Source organism: Pseudophryne corroboree, chromosome 10 (assembly GCF_028390025.1).
Source record: "Pseudophryne corroboree isolate aPseCor3 chromosome 10, aPseCor3.hap2, whole genome shotgun sequence".
Classification (NCBI taxonomy): domain Eukaryota; kingdom Metazoa; phylum Chordata; class Amphibia; order Anura; family Myobatrachidae; genus Pseudophryne; species Pseudophryne corroboree.
Window position 1 is genome coordinate 329890185 of NC_086453.1, and position 21755 is coordinate 329911939.

The window sequence follows — 21755 nt, forward strand, 5'->3', positions numbered from 1 at the left end:
CGTTGGGTCTACAGTAACTAGGTCGACAGTCATTAGGTTGACCACTATTGGTCGACAGTGACTAGGTCAACACGGACATTAGGTCGACTTGGAAAAGGTCGACATGTAAAAAGGTCGACTTGAGCTTTTTAGTTTTTTTTGGGTGTTGTTTTCTTAGTAAAGTGACCAGGAACCCCAATTAGTGTACCGTGTCCCCTCGCATGACTCGCTGCGCTCGGCACAGGTTACTATTCCCAATCGTAGTTCACGTGGATCGTAAAGTGTGAAAAAGTTCAAAAGATGAAGAAAAAGTGAAAAACTCATGTCGACCTTTTCATGTGTCAGCCTTTGCCATGACTGGATACCAACGGACTGCTCCAGCGGCTTCACCAAGTGGTTTGAGCGCATGGAACTTTACATAGACTCCTCTGGCGAATACGTTGCGCAAAAACTACTGTTCACTTTGTCTGTAAATATAATACTTTGTGTGCATCCGAAAACTTCTCGTATGATCCATAATCTCACTTGTAAGGTAAATTAATGTTTCATAAACGAGACACTTATCTGTAATAGTAACAACGTACCAGAACTTCTTTTAAACAGGCATTAAAAGCCATTACAAACTGCAAAACAGGAAGGACTGAGCTGGGGGTGCATGTGATATCTGGGAGGGGAACGTGTGGCCGGGTGTGGTTCGTTTTGTTGACAGTATCTAGGTCGACAATGTTTAGGTCGACCACTATAGGTCGACAGTCACTAGGTCGACATGGATGGAAGGTCGACAGGGTTTCTAGGTCGACATGCTAGGTCGACAGGTCTAAAGGTCGACATGAGGGGGGGGGAAATTTGGTGTAGTTTTCTTCGTAGAGTGACCAGGATCCCAAATTAGTGCACCGCGTCCCCACGCATGGTGCCTTCGCTCCGCTACCGCTTCGCTCGGCACACTTTACCGTTCCAATCGTAGTCCACGTGGATCGTTAAGTATGAAAAAATAAAAAAAAATGTGAAAAACTCATGTCGACATTTAGACCTGTCGACCTAGAAACCCTGTCGACCTTCCATCCGTGTCGACCTAGTGACTGTCGACCTATAGTGGTTGACCTAAACATTGTCGACCTAGACACTGTCGATCTTCAGACCGGATCCCCGTGTGGCCATAGGTGTATATGACTATTCTAGAGGGGTTCACTACGGGTGGCCGGCGGTCGGGCTCCCGGCGACCAGCTCGCCACGCTACGGGCACGGTGGCGCGATACGCGCGCCACACTATTTTATTCTCCCTCTATGGGGGTCGTGGACCCCCACGAGGGAAAATAATTGTCGGTATGCCGGCTGTCGGGCTCCCGGCGCCGGTATACTGAGCGCCGGGAGCCCGACCGCCGGCAAACAGAAGACCACCCCAAAAAAAATATTATAATAATATAATAATATATAATAATATAATAATAATACAGTATACCTGCGCTGTATACCTTTATGACACATTTTAAAGAGTACAGTGTGTTAATATATATATGTATATTAACCCCTGAATAACATATGCTGCAATGTGCAATTCAGTGTCTGCTGTGGACGGCATCTCTGCTCATCAGTGACTGGGAGCCTGTAGGTGCCCCGTACAGGTGAGGTGCACAGGTGTGCTGGGGGGGCAAGGGAGTGACACCCCCCTCCGTGCCTTGCAGCTGCTGGGTGGTCTCTCCTCCAGGTACCCGGCGAGGCAGGGGAGGGCTGGGAGTGGCACAGGCAGCTCCCACCCTGCTGCCGATGACAGGAGAGGAGGAGCAGCTCCGGCACGGGAGCAGTGAGTGAGCCTGGCTGCCGCTGAGTGTGGAGGGACAGCTCGGGATCTGATGAGGGATTCACACCCCGGCATATCCCCTCTCTGGATGGAATGTTGCTGGTAACCCCCCTTCTCCTGCTGTGGTCAGTGCAGAAAGGTGAGTGCGGGGCATCGCGGGCACTCCGGGCGATGGGTGACCATCCAGGTGGCACCTATGACTCTAGTAGTCCTCAGCTTGGGAGAGCACCACCGCCAGTGCCCATGGTGCGGGCATAGGATGCCCCTGAGCTGACTGATGCCACCTGAGATGCTGCACCTGTGGTGGGCGCTGCAAGTTGGACCTTTTAGTTTGGGCATGAAGTGAGTGTGGCTGTGTGACCCCCCAGCTGGGGGTGGTGTGTGTGCCCCCAGTTATTGGAGTGGGAACTGCTGGCCAGCAGCTTAGGTGCAGGGGCTGACGGTGGGTCAGTGCCCATTGCCCCTCAGCCCTGGCTGTGTATAATCTCTGCCCTTATGTTTATTTAACAAATGTGTTCTGTCATGTCTGTGGGTAACTGAGCCCTGCACAGAGCGGATACTTTCCATACACTGCCTGCAAGCTGGCACTCCTCACAGTATATGTATGGCCAGGTGACTCTGCCATGCCCATAGCTGAGTGTACCCCTAGTGACATGGGCATACTGTATACTACATGTGGGTACTGGGAAAGATTAGGGGGGGCATTTGGTTTTGCTGTGTATGGGGGAAGGGGAAGGGGGGGGGGGTGCTGATTGATGCAAATGCATAAAAGAAGGGAGGGGCTTCTCTTGCATGAAAATTGGAGTGGTTGTGGAAGGGTTAAATCTACATGTCTCAATGTCTTTACCTGGAGTTGTTAGATGATCAGTGTATCTGTTAGAAGATCTATTACAGCAAGTTGTGGGGTCAAGTGTCGCCTGGGTAAGGTGGGTCAGGGTTCCCTCCTCAGTATGGCATCATGTAACATATAATAAATGGGATGGAAAGGAAAGGGGGTCTTACCACACTCACATACTCCTAGACCCCATATGGACAGGGTCATACAGTGAATATACCTTTGGCGGATACTTTGGCTGCTCCGCTTGTGGCTCACTATAGCAGCCCCCCCATTTACTCTATGCTCTTGTATTGCTTTCAGTTGCCCAAATTGTGATTACTGCCAATACACAACGACCCCTTTTGCGTTGCACTCCCCCGCTCTGCGTTTACACCCGCAGAGATTGCGCAGCTGCGTGCGTCTTCGGTGCGCACAGCAACATGTACTGAATGAGCTGCAGAACACTGAAGCGCTCTTGCAGAGCAATTACGTGGGATAAAGTGTGTGCATGACTCCATGTAGAGCTATTGTGGCACAGGATGCCCTAAATGAACCTTTTACATGTGCCTGTTGCGGGGATTGTGGAGTGACAGCCAGCAGCAATCATTACGTTAGTGTTCTATTGTAAGGCATATAGTTGCGGAGCTGGGTCTTTCTGCGATATATGCAGAGCAATGGCTGCAGTGCATTTCGTTGCAGAGCTTTTTATTTTTTTCATGTGCTACTGTTTTTGTTATAGAGCTCTTTGTAGAACAATAATTGCAGAGCATTCATCAGTCCGGGAGTATTTGCAGACTGCTGGTATTAAGTGATTCACAAAAGTATTGCTTGTAGATAAGTGTTCTGTAGCATTGTAGGGGATGGCTAGTGGTCCTGTATGTCTGGCAGTGGCCAGTGAGCTCCGCTCAGGGTATAGTTGCAGAACGCTTACATTGATAGTGGCTGCAGAACAAAGGTTACACATTATAATGGGTATTATAATGTTAGATGCCTGTTATTATCAGTGAGTGTTATCAGACGGTCATTTCCTCTTCTGTACACAACTGACTTTTATACAATATGATCAACTTGTTATCACCTGTGCCTTATTCTATTCTGCCAGTGCAGAGCACTTTACCTGTGTAATATATATATATATATATATATATATATATATATATATATATATATATATACATATATATATATATATATATATATATATATACATATATATATATATATATATATATATATATATATATAGGCATTCCCTTGCATTCTCCCTCTCACTCACCCCCAATTCCTCCATGTTTTTTTTAGCACCGGCCCCCTTTAGCTGATGTATGTACTGTATACAGTACATTACCTGTTCAGCCTCCACTCCCTTTATTTGCCCTAGTCCTGCAACAAAGGGAACACAGTAATTTCTGTTGCCAGGAGTGAGATATGCAAACACAGGAGGTGTAACAGGAGAGAGGGGGCTACTGTTTTCTGACCTGGGACAAGCCTGGACCTGCAGAAAAACTCATGGGGATGCCTTGGACCCTTCAATTATGGGGTTAAATGGCAATTTGTCATTGACCCCTTCACTGCCAAGCCTCTCTATGCAGGATAGTCATCTCCCATGCATACAAAGCAGCTTAAACAATTATATTTTTTTAAATAAAATTAAAGACCCCTCGTCGCTCACAAATGGGTGTTACTGAAATATGCAGACCCCAAATGTTGAAAAGTACAGTCATTTCTGGCAATTCAGAGGAGAATGAGGGTTCTGCTGCCATCTACTAAAAAGGGGAACGCCTCTAAGTGCGCATTCACCACCTTCACCACATATTCGGTGCTATAGAAGGTGGAAGACTGAACCTAGCCTGCCGTCAGCAAGGATTGCCCCAATTTGCACAGCTCCTCCCTGTAAAACCAGCTTAATTTTGCACCTGTGCTGTTTCCACAACATTGGAGCTTGTTCCTACACATTGGCAAAATTATGCAAAAATTGACACATGACAGTAAAACTATGCAGGCCCACATTGTTACAGATTTGCAACCAGTCCTTCTTGTCTTTGGCGCTTTGCCCTCTGTTGTGTAAATATATTTCATCCTTATACTGGGAGTTTCTTCCACCTCTGCTGGGAAACTGTTCTGCAGGACACTTCAAGGATTTTCTTAGAAAGTTTCTGTTTTGCTTCATCTTATATAGCTGGAAAGGACATAGGAAAACTACTATATATAAATATATATATATATATATATATATATATATATATAAAAATATAACTTATAATTTGCATTTTGGAGGTCATTAATTTTTGACTACCACTGTATGTCATTGAAGGATTATCGTTTGTAGTTTAATAAGACGTTATTAAACGTATATAATTATTTCCATAAATATAATACATTTCATCGTGCTTGTGTATTTTCATTTGAGCTATCTGTATACACTGTATACTGTGTATCTTTCTCGGTCTGACGAAACCCTCCCCACACTGATTGTTTTACATAAACAGATCAGACAAAGATTAGGTCTGTCAGTAAAATGTCTGCAGTCTACACTGTGGCAAGCAGTGTGCTTACTTACACTTATATACTATATATATATATATATGTATACACACACACACACACACACACACACACACACACACACACACAAACACTGTATGGTCAAATTGCTAATTTCCTAGTTTCATCGTACTTGTTAATGATTCTAGGACTATATTCACTTTTGCGGCACGGTTTCAGCCCATTCGCACTGTGTATGCGTTAGCCATATATTTATACATTTTGCCACTAATTTATAAATCAGTAATCTGCCTCCTGTTGTTAATTATTTCTTGTTATATTGGTTTTGGATCCGTCTGGTCAGAAGTGCTGTGGCTTCAGGTGATGAGATGCTCTGAACAAGATACAGAAATGTTTGTGGTCACCTTTCTGTCCCTTTGTGGTTTGGTTGCATCCTGCTGCTTGTTTTGCTTCGTTCTGCTTGGGGTAATTTAATGCGCCTCACACCCCCCTTCCTTTTTCTTACTGTAATTTGCACATACTGGGATGGACCCTGAGCTCCCCATTAATCAGTAGGTTATCTCTCTAGGGCTCTTCCGGTCTCTTCATCTGTCCAAGACTACTGTCCCACTGCCAGAGCTACAATTCATTGTCTCCTAATTAGCTCAATTAACCCTATTCTTTGCCCTTCTCACTGGCTGTTCCTACTGAAAAAAATGAGGGACAAAAAGTATTTCCTATTGTAGCTTTTAGTAGGATACACAGTGAGCAAGCTGTGTGCTGCTGCTAATTATTCCTGGATCTCCAGCTCATTAACCCTCCCGCAGCCGAGAGAAGAGGAGGAGAGGAGAGCGCAGCCATTTGTTTTAATTTGCCTTGCAATGTATTTTATCATAAGAAGCCATCACAGATTTTTAGAGATGCTCTTTCCTGATCACATAAAAGATGAAGTGGAGCATGCACAAATATACGCCAGATATTCTGAGCTCTTTAGAAACAGAACCACGTTTTAGGGGCTATAACCCCCCCCCCCCCCCCCCCCCCATTCTCTTCTTCCTCTTTATTAAAAGATGCAGAATTACATTTTCAATTCCCAGCTCTTCATTCCTCCAAACAGGACAGCATTAAGTCTACAAAGGTTTTTTCTTTTAACCAGCAAGCATTGCTGTGCCAAGACAGCACATGCCAACCCTCCAGTGTGTTTGTCATCCTTTTCAATTTAAAAAATAATAATTTTGGACTTGCAAATGAGACTCTTGGATCCTGAGCTTTTGCATTAAACAGATTTCGAGACCACCAAGAGAAAGGTTCTCTGGCGAAATGAATAATTTTGCCCTGCAGCCGCCTTTTTTTTTTTTTTACCCATTATCGGATAAGGGGTTAATCAATTGTTGCATTTAACAGCTAAAATGACTTAGGGGTTGGATCCTTTAATGAAGACGAAACCTCGCTTGCTGAGAATTTTGTTTACTACAGATGACATGATGAGAATATTTTAAATTGCAAATTTCCCTAACCACCTAGATAAATCTGTGCCATTTCCACCAGGGTTCTTGCAGACAGAGTTCCAGAGCAGCGCTCCAGGCAGCGGAGGGTTAAAAGAGACAGAGACATTGCTGCGCGATGCAGGGGTTGGGTTTTTTGCACTTCATTTGTTTATGTTAATGTTTGCGACAGAAATAAGATGCAGGAAGGCGGGGGGGTGAGGGGGGATGGATGCAAGAGGGGGTGGGAGTTGGGGTATATCATCTGACTGAACTGTAAGGTTTATCTCATGTTTGTGCAGAGCTGTTTTCAGAATCATTTACCGTATTGCAAATGGGTTCTAGAAATATTCCATTTTAATAAACGTCGTACTAATTTGTAAAGATACTCGTGCATAAAATGTTATTGGGAATAGGCTTATACTGAGACGGAAAGGGCCCTGCAAAATCTAGGTTGCATTGCAAAGGGGTCAGTTCAATAAAGCGGCATTTGCCTAGAGCCCACAAGGACTCGCACCACCACACCAAGGGAGTCTGGATAGGAGTTCCAATAAAGGTTTCCTTTTTCAAGACAGTTGTTTGCACAAAGTAATCTCCTAGGTAAAAATCAATCAATACTAAAACAAACTATGTTCGGTCTTCAGGCAATGACAAACAGGCCAGTCCTGCTTCTGAGCACCTGGATCAATGTCCAACTTTGTCACACACATTGGACGAGATATGGCCATCTGGTGTAACTGAGATCCTCCAGTTCAGTTGGAAGATGACCACTTACTGGTCAATAGCAGTCAGTTGCATTCAATCAGACTTTGAAATCGTTTTGACACACTGCTGTATTATAGGCCCTACACACTTGGCGATATTCTGAAAGATATGAACGATCTCGTTCATAAATGAACGAGAACTCGTTCATATCTTTCAGTGTGGAGACTTAAGCGATGAACGATGCGTGGCCCCGCGCTCGTTCATCGCTGGTCTCCCGTCGGCTGTGCATGCAGGCCAATATGGACGATCTCGTCCATATTTGCCTGCACTTCAATGCAGCCGGGTGACGGGGGGAGTGAAGAAACTTCACTCCCCCCGTCACTGCCCCCCCGCCGCCGGGTCGCTCGTCGGCCGTATCGGCCGTCGGGCACCTCGGCGGCACATCGCCAAGTGAGTAGGGCCCATTAGGCCTGATAGCCAATATTTCTGCCAATATCTCAGACTGTGTAGCCAGCATTAAAATGATAATTCTTAATTCTATTAATAATATATATTCATATAACACTTCTTCAGATGGACTGAATAGTCCTAATCCTATCTCAGATGTCACTTTATCGTTAACTGAAGTCTTACATTTAAACGTGTCCTAAGCGGTAACCCTTGAGCTAACATTAGCACATGTAAGCCTTAGCCGAAGTCTAATGCAGAGTAAAGCCCTTCAACTCACCAAAATGTAGTTTGTTCATCTGGTGAAGATCCCTCAAAAAAATTAGCTACTTAGTACAGTTGGATGAACTTAATATTCTGCCACGAGACAATGGGACCACGAACATCATATCTTAAAGCAGCCTTGAAAAGATGGGTTCTTCTTATACGCCTTGACAAGGTAGATGGAATAGCCTCTCATCTGATTTGGTTGAGGCTGATGGTCCCTACATACTTGCCAATGTGTGTGAGCAATATGAACGATCTCGTTCAGTAATGAACGATAAATCATTCATATCGCTCAGTGAGTATACACCAACGATGAACGATGCACGTCCCCGCGGTCGTTCATCATTGGTTTTCCCTCGTTTAGCATATCAAGCCAATTTGGACAATGGTCGTTAATCGTTTAAAACGAACATCGTCCAAATCGGAAACATCGCCAAGTGTGTAGGACCCATAAGATAGTACAGCAATTTAAACATGATTGGGATAGGCATCCTTACAAGGAACTAAGGATCAAATAAGGTTGATGTTATCAAAAGGTTAAAAATGGTTGCAGACTAGATGGGCCAAGTGGTCCTTATCTGCCATCACATTCTGGGCGGGATGTACTAAAGGGAAAATGCAATAAAACCCCTGTTTTCGGGGGGTTTATCGCATTTTCGTATGTACTAACCCCCGTCCGCTGCGTTTTCGCCCGGAGGGTATCGTCATCCTTGGATGGCAATACCCTATAGAAGCCTATGGGCTTCTTAAAGCCGGCCGCCGCAACCCACCGCAGACGCTGACCCCCCCTCCCCTCGGCATACCTCCGTCCAGGCAGCCCTGGTCCCGGAAGCTAAACTCCTCCCACTAGCAACACAGCCGGAGGTCCTTCCGGCTGCAGGGAGGAGTAGGAGGCGCCGGGGACAGCCTGCTGCCTGCTTCCTGATAGGTGAGCAGGTGGAGACCCCAGGGAGGTGACGGAGTTAGTACATATGCGATCAACATAGCTGCGATGGGCGGCGATGTATGTTAATACATCCCGCCGTCTTTGTTTCTATGGGTGGGATGTGCTAGGCAATATCGGGTACATACCAGCATCAATAACGCCAGTATGTACCTAGAAATGCAATTAGTATTGCAAAGGACAGCTCTCCCAATAAGAGCTGTCCTATGCGATCATTGGACTTCAGGGTGTAGACAGGGCCGAAACTAGAATTCTTGTCACCCGGGGCAAGTTAATAATTTGTTGCCCACCCTTCCGGTGTCTCTACAGCAGTCTGTGTCCCCCTCCCCTTCCCGTATCACTGCAGCAGCCTGTGTCTCTCCCCCCCTATATCTCTGCAGCAGCAGCCAGTGTCGGTGTTACCCCCGCCCCACCACCACTTACCAGGATCTTCTCCTTGCTCCTCCTTAAGGGAGCGGTGGCGACAGGCTCCTCACAAACTGTTCTCCAGTGCATGTGACATCATGATGTCATGTGCACAGCGCAGATAGGGAAAAAAATAAACTTTAGTGTGGTGGGTGATCCCGGTCCCTCTATGCCTGTGCCCTGCTCATTAGTCCAGCGGCGCAGGCATGGAGCCTGGTCACAGTCAATGGACTGGACACCAGCTAAAGATGCATCTGGCCCCCTCCCCTCCTTAATCGGCCCTGGACTGCCTGCTGAAGCCTATTCCCACCACTGCATGCTTCCGATTCATTGCGTGTTTCACGATTTTTTTCTCTGACCGTCTCGGCACCCCCTCAAATCTGGTGTCTCCTTAGACCCAAGGTCCCCTCCCCACTTGTTGTGGTCCTGGTTTAGGACCCGGGAGTCCTTCTGTGCATGAGGAGGATCCCTTTCAGAGAGAAATATGAAAAGAGGCCCATAGGCTTCTATTGGGTAACGCCATCTTAAGACTGCATTACTCACCCGATCCAAGCACCGGAATGTATTGGATTCCGGAGATTGGTTCATTTTCGAAGTCTTGGACATTTATCTGACCTTAGTACATCCCGCCTTATGAATCTGCAAAATATAGAAACATTCATGCTTACTATACCCACTGGCATTTGTTTTACATTAAAGGAAAATCAGAAGTACACATGCCAGTGAATCTACATGTCATACGGCTGTAACTTTATTACTTGCATTCCGGTGGCCATTGGTGGTCGACCGCCTGCTGTTATCTATTTTGGTGTTGGTCTTGTGCTCTATGGAGTTGACCATGACAGAGGTCAAAGTATTTAGCAATGGTTTTGTAGCCCCTTCCAACCTCATGCGCATTAACACAACCTTAATGTGAAGAAAACAGTCCAATGGTGAAGACATTATAGTCTGCTGACAAAGACCATGAATGTTGGATCAAGAATAAAGATATGAAATATGGAGTCATTTGTTTTCTGCATTATATGTTTTACTGTTTTCGCTTTGTCTGTTATTAGGATTCAGATAAAGATTAGATCAGATAGGAGATCAAATCAGGCTAAGCACTAAACTCAGATGCCATTGCAGACCCTCTGAGTCCAACTCTCAGCATCCAGGAGCACATATCCTGCAGAGGCTGGCTACTCCATTTCCCCAGCCAGGGGATGGAAAAGGGCATTCTACCGCCTCTATTGTCCTGCACGCCTTGCAGCAATTGTCCCTCCTCATTCTCTCGTTGCCTGCTCTAATTTATCAACACAATCTAAAGAAACCTTATCTTGTATCTCTTCTCCAACTAACGCCCTATTTCTCTCCTTCCTATCTCCTCAAAGCTACTTGAGCAACTTGAACAACCACCTACAGTATTTTCTTTCCTCTCCTCTAACTCCAATGTCAACTCTGCAGTTGGGCTTCTGCTCCCAACAGTCCGCAGAGACTACACTTGCAAAAGTGATCAGTGATCTATTTACACCAAAGTCTAAGGATCACTCCTCCATGCGGATTCCCCATCGGACCTCTACCTGATTTTAACACTATTGATCACACTCTTGGACATCGATCACTTAATGAGTCTTCATGACACAGCTCTTTCCTGGGTCACGTTCCAACCGTAAAACTGGGCATTTCGCTTATCTACCTCTGGCACAACCTTTGTGGACCTACAAGGCTCTTTACTCCGTTCTGGTTTCCTCACAGCAAGTGCACTGAATGCACCCAAATCTACTTCACCTCCATTAACCCTGTAACCACTTGTCAATCTCCCAAGCCCGCTTTTTTTGATGTCACACTTCACCCTTTTTGTTTTATTTCCCATATCCAGTGTTCCTCGTAGTCATGTTGTATCAACCCCTGTTCCTCACTCAAAACTCTTGTCCATTCCCTGATCACCTCCCACCTTGATTACTGCAGCCTTTTCAATCTGGCATTCTTCTCACCCTGTTTCAGATCTCCTCTAACCCTGTTTCAAACCATCCTTCAGAGGTCGCAAGACTGATCTTTCTCTCTTGCATATTCACATCAGCACAGCATTTTGCAAGCCCTTAAATGTTCTGCCCTTGCCCTCCAGAATCCAATTCAAGTAGCTTGCACTAACCTATAAAGGTGTTTATACATCAAAAATTTCACCTCTAACCTCTTGCCCCATTGATCTAGCTCTGATCTGGATCTCACCTCATCTCTGATCACTTATTTTCCCTCCACCAACCATTCTTCTCATATCAGAGCTGTAACTAATGGTGGGCAAGTGGTGCCATTGCACAGGGCCCTGGGGGCAGCACCGCCACTGCCCGATTGTACCTGCAAGTAACTTGCAGGGTGTCTGGACTAGCACCCTGCAGCTAATAGCACTCCCTTGGACGCATCATAGACCCTGTTTTCCGGCCCTGAGGTGTTTTTGTACTAAGCCTTGGAGAGAGATAAATTCAATTCACCGACAGTTGAATAGCGCCGGGAATTAGCTCCCGGCACTATGCAATTCAGCTCAAGTTAAGTCGGCGAATGCCCGTTCTCCCAGACTTAACAAGTTGATTTGTCGGGAGAATGGGTATTCTCCGACTTAACTCCCCGCCGCGATGCTGATTCCCGACAGAATCAGCCTCGCGCTGGCCGCGCGGCAGCACTTTTGTCGGATTTCCTCTCTCATCCCCCGGGGGTGCGAGAGGAATTGCCGACAATTGAGTGCCACTTGGCGCTGTATTGAATAGCGCCGGGAGTTAATTCCCGGCGCTATTTAACTGTCGGTGAATTGAATCGACCCCAAAGTGGACGGAAATAAAGCACCAGCCAATCAGCTACAATGCCATGTTACGGGCTTTGTTTGAAAAATTACAGTTAGGAGCTGGTTGGTTGGGACTTTATCTCCATCCACTTTATCTCCATCCAAGCTTTAGTAAATAGACCCCTTAGTACATTGACCGCGTCTCCTACGCTACTGTTCACTTAGGGTATTACCTACCTGATCAGATTCTCCTACAGCCGTCAAATATTTAAACCGTCTATGTGTTAGATCACTCTCGAGTCCCATCGCTCCTCTTGTCTCAGCTGTGGCCCTCTTCCAAATAGATGGTAAGCTTTCTTAGAGAAGTGCCATCCCTACACTTTGTTTTTATCGGGCATATTCATCGTGTTCATTATTGGGGGCCGAGCAGTCCCCAATAATTAACATTCTGACTCGCAGCGAGTGCCGGAGCAGTTCATCGTTGCTCTGGCGCAGAGACAGGTGATGCGAAAATCATCTGTCTCCACGAATCGTTTCACTTTGGAATGAGTGAGATGAAAATTTTTCGGGAATTCAAGAATCCTTTCTATTTGGTGAAATTAATTGGATTTAGAGGATTGGATAATTTCAAAGAGGTGAAATGCATCCTAATGATTAGGTGACATTGATGTTTTGACATGGTAAGATATTTTAGGCTGGTAAAATGATATTGGTTATATAAATTTTTTGGATTTGGTTAATGGAATTCTATGGGGTATATGTAACAGCCTCCGTGTTTACTGAGGTCCAGTATTTAGTCCGAGAATGAACGTATTTTTAAAGTGGCAATCAATTACAATGCAAAGCCAGGTTGGTTTTGCCGTCTAATAGGCCCTACACACTGGGCGATTATTGTCAAAGATATGAACGATCTCGTTCATTAATGAACGAGATACCGTTCATATCTTTGAGTGTGGAGGCACCAGCGATGAACGATGCGCGGCCCCGCGCTTGTTCTTCGCTGGTCCCCCGTCGGCTGTGCATGCAGTCCAATATGGACGATCTCGTCCATATTTGCCTGCACTTCAATGGAGCCGGGTGACGGGGGGAGTGAAGAAACTTCACTCCCCCGTCACTGCCCCCCCGCCGCCGGGTCGGCTGTCGGCCGTATCCACCGTCGGGCAGCTCGGCGGCGGATCTTTATATGTGTAGGACCCTTTAGTGATTAGTGCTTTAAAAATACGTCCATTCTCGGACGAAATCCCGGACCTCGGTGAACTCAGAGGCTATTATGTATACCCCTATGGATTTGGTGGGGGGTATCAGATTTGCTAAATGTAATCCTTAAATATTTTTTATAAATAATACTGCGGGTCTGCTAAAACTAAGAATCACTTTATATTTGGTGAACCAAAACTCTTTAACATGAGGTCCTAGCATAGAGGTTACACCTGCTACTGCCATATGACATCAGGTGGTAAAAATTACTTGGTTGCAGAACACATGCTTTTAAAGAGAAGGTCTAACGTTAGACTGAACTGTTCATGTACATGAAGCATTAATATTGCATAATACTCACAGGGGGCTGGTAATGGGTATAGGGGAACATTGGTCCTCTGAACCATTCCTGCTTTTACAGATACATTTTGGCACAAAGGAAAGGGCAGAGCTTTGCCCGAGATGCATTTTAATTTGACTGCTTTCAGGATCCGAGCAGGCAAGATACCGACGCCGGAATCCCGACAGCCTACAATGCCGCCAGCTGGAATCCCGGCGCAACAGGACTATTCCCGCGATGGTATCCGGTCTCTAGATCAACAGTGTCTAGGTCGAACACTATTGGTCGACAGTAACTAGGTCGACAGGGTTTCCAGGTCGACAGGGTCTCTAGGTCGACATGTTCTAGGTCGACAGGTCAAAAGGTGAACATGAGTTGTTGTTTTTTTAATTCTTTTTTTTTACTTTTTCGTACTTTACCATCCATGCAGACTAAGATTGGGAATAGTAACTTCGCTCGCCATGCGAGGGGACACGGTGCACTAATTGGGGTTTCCGGTCACTGTATGGAGAAAAACCAAAAAAACATTAAAAACTCATGTTGATCTTTTGACCTGTCGACTTAGACCCTGTCGACCTAGAAACCCTGTCGACCTAGCTACTGCCGACCAATAGTGGTCGACCTACACAGTGTCGACCTAGTTACTGTCGACTCTCCATACCACACCCATCCACAACACCCATAGAGTGGGAATAGATCTTGTGGCGAGTGTATGCGCAAATCACTGGTAAAATTCCCACTGCACCATTTTTCCTGTGATTTCTGCAGCGCTGCCCGTGCTGACACAGGATTCCGAAGAGGTAAGTATTGAAGGATATGGGCGCTGGACCCTTGATCGCCATTGTTCTGTAGGTTATAGCACCTTGTGGACACAGCAGCATGAATAATCCCTCCATTGTGTAATGTAGTAACATGGTACAAAATTGCAGTAACCAATAAAGCGATCTTACTGCAGACTGGTTGCTATGGGTTACTGATCACCAGTAATGCTGCATCATTAGTATGTTATATTATAGTGCACAAGTCTATGGTGTATTTTCTATAGTGCATTGCTGTTATTAATCTGGTACATTATCATGCATTCGCTAGCAGTATTTACTGTATGTATTTATAAAGGGCCCAGATCGTGCTCTCACTAATGGTTAGCCAAGCCTCTGTGGTAGCTGGCCACACCCCTTCTTGAGGCTGGCCACACCCCAAAGATTGGGCCCCTACAACTGTATTTCCCTGGTGGGCCCTTCATACCCCAGTCCAACACTGTCTGTGTATAATCAACTCTGCGAAGCCCACAATATAGCCTATCCGCTCAAGACACGCCTCGGACTACATAACCTAAAAGTGCTTTATATGGCACCACAAGGGATCCGCAGCGCCTTACAAAGTACAGAAACAGTATAGTGTAAGTGAGCGATAGTAATACATATGAGGGAAGAGAGCCCTGCTTGTGATAGCTTACAATCTAAAGGGGAGGGGGAGACAGACAGACAGGGGTGACAGTGGGGAGGCACAGTGAGCAAGGAGCATGGAGCAGTGGGTGAGGATGAGAGCTGGAAGGCTTTGTTAAAGAAGTGGGTTTTGATTGGATCAGTATGATTTACCTTTAATCAAAATCCCGACGGTCAAAATGGCAATAGCAGTTGACCGATGGTCAAAATACCGACAAGGTCACAATACCGACATGGTCAAAATACCGACATTTAAAATGTGGACACAGTCAAAATACAAACATTTAAAATGTCGACAGGTCGAAAAGTCGACACAAGTTTGTCTCAAATTGCTACGTACGTCGACATGGACACCGTATAAGTGTACCGCGGCCCCTCGCATGTCCCGCTGCGATCGCCATGCTTTGGGCACGGTGCCTTGCTGCGCTCGGCACACTATTATATTCCCCCTCCAGGTCCACTGGGATGGTAAAGTATGAACAAGTCGGTTTCAATGAAAAAATCCTGAAAACTTATGTCGATTGTTTTGACCTGTCGACATTTTAAATGTCGGCATTTTGACAGTGTCGACATTTGTAATGTCGGTATTTTGACCATGTCGGCATTTTGACCACCGGTCAATGGTTATCGGTATTTTGACCGTCGGGATTTTGATTGTAGGTAAATTGACTGCATCCCATTTTGAGAGCCCGGTGGACATTTCGCAGAGTGGTGGAGAGCCTGATAGGGAGAGGGGGAGAGTTCCAGTGGTAGGGAGCAGAACTGGGTACTTCTTGGAAGCAGGAATGGGACAAAGTAATCAGTTTAGATCAGAGGTGGCAGTCATTTGTTGAGCGAAGTGGACGGGCAGGAGTGTGAAGGGAGATAAGGTCAAAGATGTAAGTAGGAGCAGATTGGGTGAAGGCTTTGTAAATAAATCTGGGTACACACCTGTCCAATCCTCGAGAGATCAGACTCCAGATGAGACTGTTTATACAGTCCTACTGCAGACCTGCTGGCAGATTCTACATCCACTCCACACTTACACAACTGTCCAATTACTCTGCAGACCTCCAGGGCAGGATGTACTGATCTCCGAGTTGGCCGGAGGTGCGGGTTCCTGGTCAAACTGGGATGTTTTTTTAAACAAGGCAATCAAGTACAAGGTATGGTTTAGTCTTGTAGACGATTCCCGCTTTAAAAAAACATCCGAGTTCGGCCAGAACCGATCCGGCTCCCAGTCTTCATCTGCTGAAAGAGTCTGCTGAGAGAATAATTTTGACTGGAGGGAAGGGGGATTTATTAATGATAATGTGGTGGGGGAAATATAGTAATTACATTTTTGAAGAGGGTGCTCAGATATACAAATATCATTGTGGCTGGGGGATGTGGACAGGGAATTTTAATCATTAATGGTTTACAAAAAAAAAAAAGTCTTAGGGTCCCTTCCTCTCCAATCAATAACCAAACAATAGACCCATTGAGACCCACCTGGTATTGGAAAATAGAGAGGGAACAATTGAGTGGGGCTCTCCCCTCTTTTCAAATACCCAGCACCAGGCTGAAACCAGCCAGGGGGATCATGCCATAGCAGGGGGACCCACAGTGTGGGATCTTCCCTAAGCCATAATGTTAACCAGCCCCGAACTGTCCAGCCCAGGAAAGTGGGGAGCCCAAAAATAAAATGGAGTCTCTCCTCCCAAGCAACAACCTGCCCAGACTATTCTCCACAACGGATGTATATGCGTGTTTCGGCAGTCTAAAACAACTTATGTGAACATGCGCTAACAGTATTTGGCCCGCCCATCCCATCCGGGTACATGCAGTGCAAATTTGCGCAATTGCTTCTATGTCATTTGGCATAAGTTCAGTTGTTGCCTAGTGTAAAGGGCCTAGAGAGAGATAAGAGCCTCAACTTTAACCTTTCCAAAATGATCTATTTGCTGATTCCATAAACAGGAAACAAGCAGGAATGTTATTGGAGCCATTTTCATTTTGTCTTGTGTTGTAAAATTCCTAAAATGGTACTGTGATTTCCCTGTAGGTGTATGGTGTAGGCCAGAGGTTCTCAAACTCGGTCCTCGGGAGCCCACACAGTGCATGTTTTGCAGGTAACCCAGCAGGTGCACAGGTGTATTAATTACTCACTGACACATTTTAAAAGGTCCACAGGTGGAGCTAATTATTTCACTTGCGATTCTGTGAGGAGACCTGCAAAACATGCACTGTGTGGGCCCCTGAGGACCGAGTTTGAGAACCTCTGATGTAGGCTATATAGGGATTTATACACACGCTGCTTTGTACAGTCCGTCTACTCTATTCTCCTCACATAGTAACACACTGCTTTCCCCAGCCAAGACACGTCTCTAAGGCTCGTGCAGTGAAGGCGTTAATATATGGCACAGTGCAGAGACAAAGGCTCAGCGTCAGTCAGCGCATGTGAGAGGGGTAATTACTGTCAGACTGGTAATGAGAGAGGAGGGGGTCGGATTGTAACCTTCCCCCATCTCTATTACCGGTTTCACTTCCTTCAGCCGCTTGTTTCCTCAACAACGTCCCATCAGTTGTAATAACTGGAACAGGGGGAGACTAGTCTTAGAAGTGGGAGTATGACCCTTTCAGTGCTCATTTGTCACATGGGGCTCTATTCATGTACATACATACCAATGCGATATATAGTAATGCTTTGTAGCCCTTCAGCAATACTTACCTCCTCTGATAAGCAGCCCTTCCACGAGCAGTAGTATATACTGTGTATATATATATATATATATATATATCAGGAGTCCGATAAATCTAACCGCAGCGAATGGGCCGGCAGTGCCTTGTACTCCAGCGTCCACCCACGTCACAAGGAACGACGGAGAAGTAGCGGTCCTCTCCCTCTACAGAGTTACGCTTCAGCTCTTTTTACTATCTCCAACTGGCGCAATTAAATGGCAAAGCGAAAGGGAATCATGGCATTTCCATTCTCTGAATCGCTCTCCACATACTGGTATATGGGGAAACCATTCCAGCGTTAATCAGGGGAACCGCGGGAGAAATTCTAGGCTTCGCCACGGTATTCCCCTTCTTGAGGAAGCAGTGCAGAGCCCTGTTTTCTGAAGCGCTTGGTGAAACAGGGCTCTTCACTGAGGCATGAATAACCCCCCTTATTGCACTGGTTACTACACAGCTTTCATTATTGTTTTCAAATATCTCCTCTCTTGCTGCACATTTTTGGTCTAGCGGATAAACTGGCGCTCCCCGTTTCACATTAGGGATCTTATTCAGCAATTTCTGCTAAAAAGCAGTTGTTGCGATCAAATAGTTGCCACCCAGAAATGGAGAGAAAACGCCCGTTGCAGAAATTGTGAATACATCGCAATATGCGGGCTGATCACAGAACCATACGTAATTACTGGGACGTCGAAGATTTTTCCTGTCTGCGCCAGGCAAGGTCATTCACTATTCCTGCGACACAGGAGGCTGGAAGTGATCATCGCTGACGTCAGAGCCCTCCTTAAAAACGCCTGGGCACGCCTGCGTTTTTTCAGACACACCCGGAAATGTCCGCCCAGAAACGCCGGCTTCCTGTCTGTCAAACAGCGGCTGCATTGCGATCACGAAGTGTACCCATTTTCTGTCGCTATTTTTACTCGCGCTGCACATGCGGTCATTCGATATTCGGCCGGATTGCGATTCTCAGATTTTGCAATCCTTCCTGAATGAGGTCCTAGGTACTGTACGCAGCTTCTCTATCACTGGAAGGACAGCTGAGATCCCAGGTTCTATTCTAGTGACAGGTGGCTGCTCCACAGCTGTCTCCTGTGATTTAAAAAATATTATAGACTTAGTTTTTCTTTTTAATCTGCATGATTGGGACCCGATTTTATATGAAAGGCAACATCAGGATAGCACTGTCCCTGTTATATTACAAAGAAGATTATGTGGTTTTAAGGTCATGTCCCCCCACCCCCACTGTCCATATCTCAGACCCCCCCACCCCCCCCTCACTCCCCCCTCACTCCCATTATTAAAAATCCACCCCCGTCTATCCCCCCCGAACAATCCTCTGTTATAATCCTTGGGATTTCTGTTCATATCTGCTCCTATTTCAATTTGCAAAGCAGAGTTATTATACAGACATAAGTATGCCAGACCCACCAACATGTAAAATAGATTCCAGGGACACTTTACTGTTTAGTGGATTCATCTAAGCTCACTGGTCGCTATGCTGTCTTGTCGGCCCTTAGGAGCACTACAAAGCCCATCATATATATACTGAATTTGATTATGGCATTCTTTTTTTCCATTTTAAATACCCTCTTGTGAAAAAAGAAAATGATAGAATTGTATGGAAAGAAGAAGATGCAGAATTTTAGTGCACAGTTGGTTGATATTGGAGAACATGAAAAATAAGGACATTTGCAGGACAACAATTTCCAAGTAGAAATCCTTAAAACCTGCAGTAGGAGGGTGCCCGGAAGTTATGATTTGGGTGTTGTATCCCAAGATATTAAACTCTTTCTGTCTGCATAGACCCCATAATATCATTGTCCTTCCTTCACACTTCATTAGCTTGTGAAATTCAATGCTATGACTAAAACTAGCTGTATATATATATACACCAGCAGTCTAATGGCTTTGGTGTCCTTGTGATAACCCAGTGTATAAAAACGGGCTTGGTATTTAATACCGGATGTCTGGATGCCGGTGGTCACATGACCGTTACTGGCATCCCAACACTGAAGATCCCAACTGCAGATGGGGGAAGTATTTTTACCTTCTCCTACCCTAACCCTTCGGGAGTGGTGGCTACCGGTAACCCTCAAGGGGTGGCGGCTCTTGCTTACCAGCCCCCTAGGGCCTAACCCTCTCCCCGATATTCACCTTTGATATCCCAGCTGTCGGTGGTCCGGGTGGTGTCGGAATTCTGGAGTCACATGACCGCCGGCATCCCTAGAAAAACTAACATTCTATTTCCCTTTGCTCATCTTTCGCCCGACTTGCCTGTACTGTAAAGATGTTTAGGGGTCACTCTAACTTCTCTTTACAATGAACAAGACAGTTTGTTAACTTTCAACCACTTTGTGAATCTCCGTTCCTGAATTGCTCCTTTGAGATTCAGGGTCTGCCATACAGTAGCTTCTGTTCTATTTGCTTATTTTGTCGTCGTCCCCTCCGTCCCCTCCCCCTCTAACTTCTTTAATATAAAACATTTTCCTGACACCAATTCATCTTGTTGAGACTTTCAAAAATCTTTTCCCACAGTTGAGCATCTGTGACCTTTCAGGATCATCTGGACGTATGGTGGCCTCCCCTGACCGTCTTATCTTCCTCACCCTATAAACTGTCTGTCTGACACTGTGCTCAGAGACAGTATGCTGTCTGTAATTAGACAGGACTTACCGCTCCTGTCCCTAAATGGTTTATAATCTCTTTTTGGTAATCACTCTGAGTGTACAAAAGGTTCAGCAAAATGTAAAAACATCAATGTCATTGTCAGCCAAACACTAAGTTCCTCAATGTCCATTCACTACTGACATCAGATTTTGGGGGTCATTCTGAGTTGATCGCTATCCGCCGTTGTTCGCAGCGCAGCGTTCACGCTAAAAATCGACATTTCTGCGCATGCGTATGCACCGCAATGCGCAGGCGCGTCGTACGGGTACAATGAGCATCGTGGGTTTGCACAGAGTGTAACCAACATTCCAGTCGCACGGCCGAACGCAGGAAGATTGACATGAAGAGGGCGTTTCTGGGTGTCAAATGACCGTTTTCAAGGAGTGCTTAGAAAAACGCAGGCGTGGTAGAAAAAACGCAGGCGTGGCTGGGCATTCGCTGGGCGGGTGTGTGTCGTCAAAAGCCGTCCCTCCGTCGTTAGAATCAACGCACACGAAGAGTAACTACAGGGCTGGTCTTGTTTTGCACAAATTTTTTTTGCAGGCGTTCTGCTGCACAAGCGTTCGCACTTCTGCAAAGCGAAAATACACTCCCCGGTGGGCGGCGACAATGCGTTTGCATGGCTGCTAAAAACTGCTAGCGAGCGATCAACTCGGAATGACCCCCTTTGACTCAAAAGAATACAGTCAGGTCCATAAAAATGTTTTTGCTATCTCTCTGATGGGTTTGTTTTGATTTTTCAGCCTAATGATGGCTTGCTTCACTGATAGTGGCAGCTCTTTGGATCTATTGAGAGTCGACAGTAACAGATTCCAAATGCAAATGTCACACCTGGAACCTGGAATCTACTCCAGACCTTTTACCTGCTTAATTGATGCTGAAATAACGAGGGAATAGCACACTCCTGTCCATAAAATAGCTTTTGAGTTGAGTGTCCCATTACTTTTGGGGGGTCATTCCGGCCCGATCGCTCGCTGCCGTTTGTCGCAGCGCAGCGATCGGGTCGGAACTGCGCATGTGCCGGCGCCGCAGTGCGCCGGCTCATGGCAGCCATCGTTGCCTATCGATCGCCTCTGTTTAGGGGGAGTGGTCCGGCCAATGCAGGCATGGCCAATGCAGGCGTGGCCGGACCGTTGGGGGGGCACACCGCGGCTGCTGCGTGATGTCACATGCAGCCGCTGCGGGCCAGGGAGCGACGAGTAGCACTGGTTGGGAGCTACTCTTGAAGTGCAAAGGCATCCCCGCTGTGTGATGCCCTTTGCACTTCTACTGAAGGGGGGGGGGGGGGGCGGCACTGACATGCGGGGCGGGATAGCCCTGTGCTG

General features: G+C 46.1%; 1 protein-coding gene across 5 annotated transcripts in view; it reads left to right on the forward strand.

Annotated features, from left to right (window-relative positions):
* Window positions 1-1733: 1733 nt before the first annotated feature.
* Window positions 1734-21755, forward strand: part of DSCAML1 (DS cell adhesion molecule like 1) — a 392568-nt gene continuing 372546 nt past the window's right edge. For 2 of the 5 annotated variants that reach the window (XM_063943605.1, XM_063943606.1), the window contains exon 1: window positions 1745-1916. In XM_063943605.1, the coding sequence (XP_063799675.1) occupies window positions 1871-1916 (46 nt within the window). In that variant the 5' untranslated portion in view covers window positions 1745-1870. Of the gene's footprint in view, window positions 1917-21755 lie in introns of all 5 variants that reach the window. The other 3 variants (XM_063943607.1, XM_063943608.1, XM_063943609.1) reach the window with 2 other exon arrangements.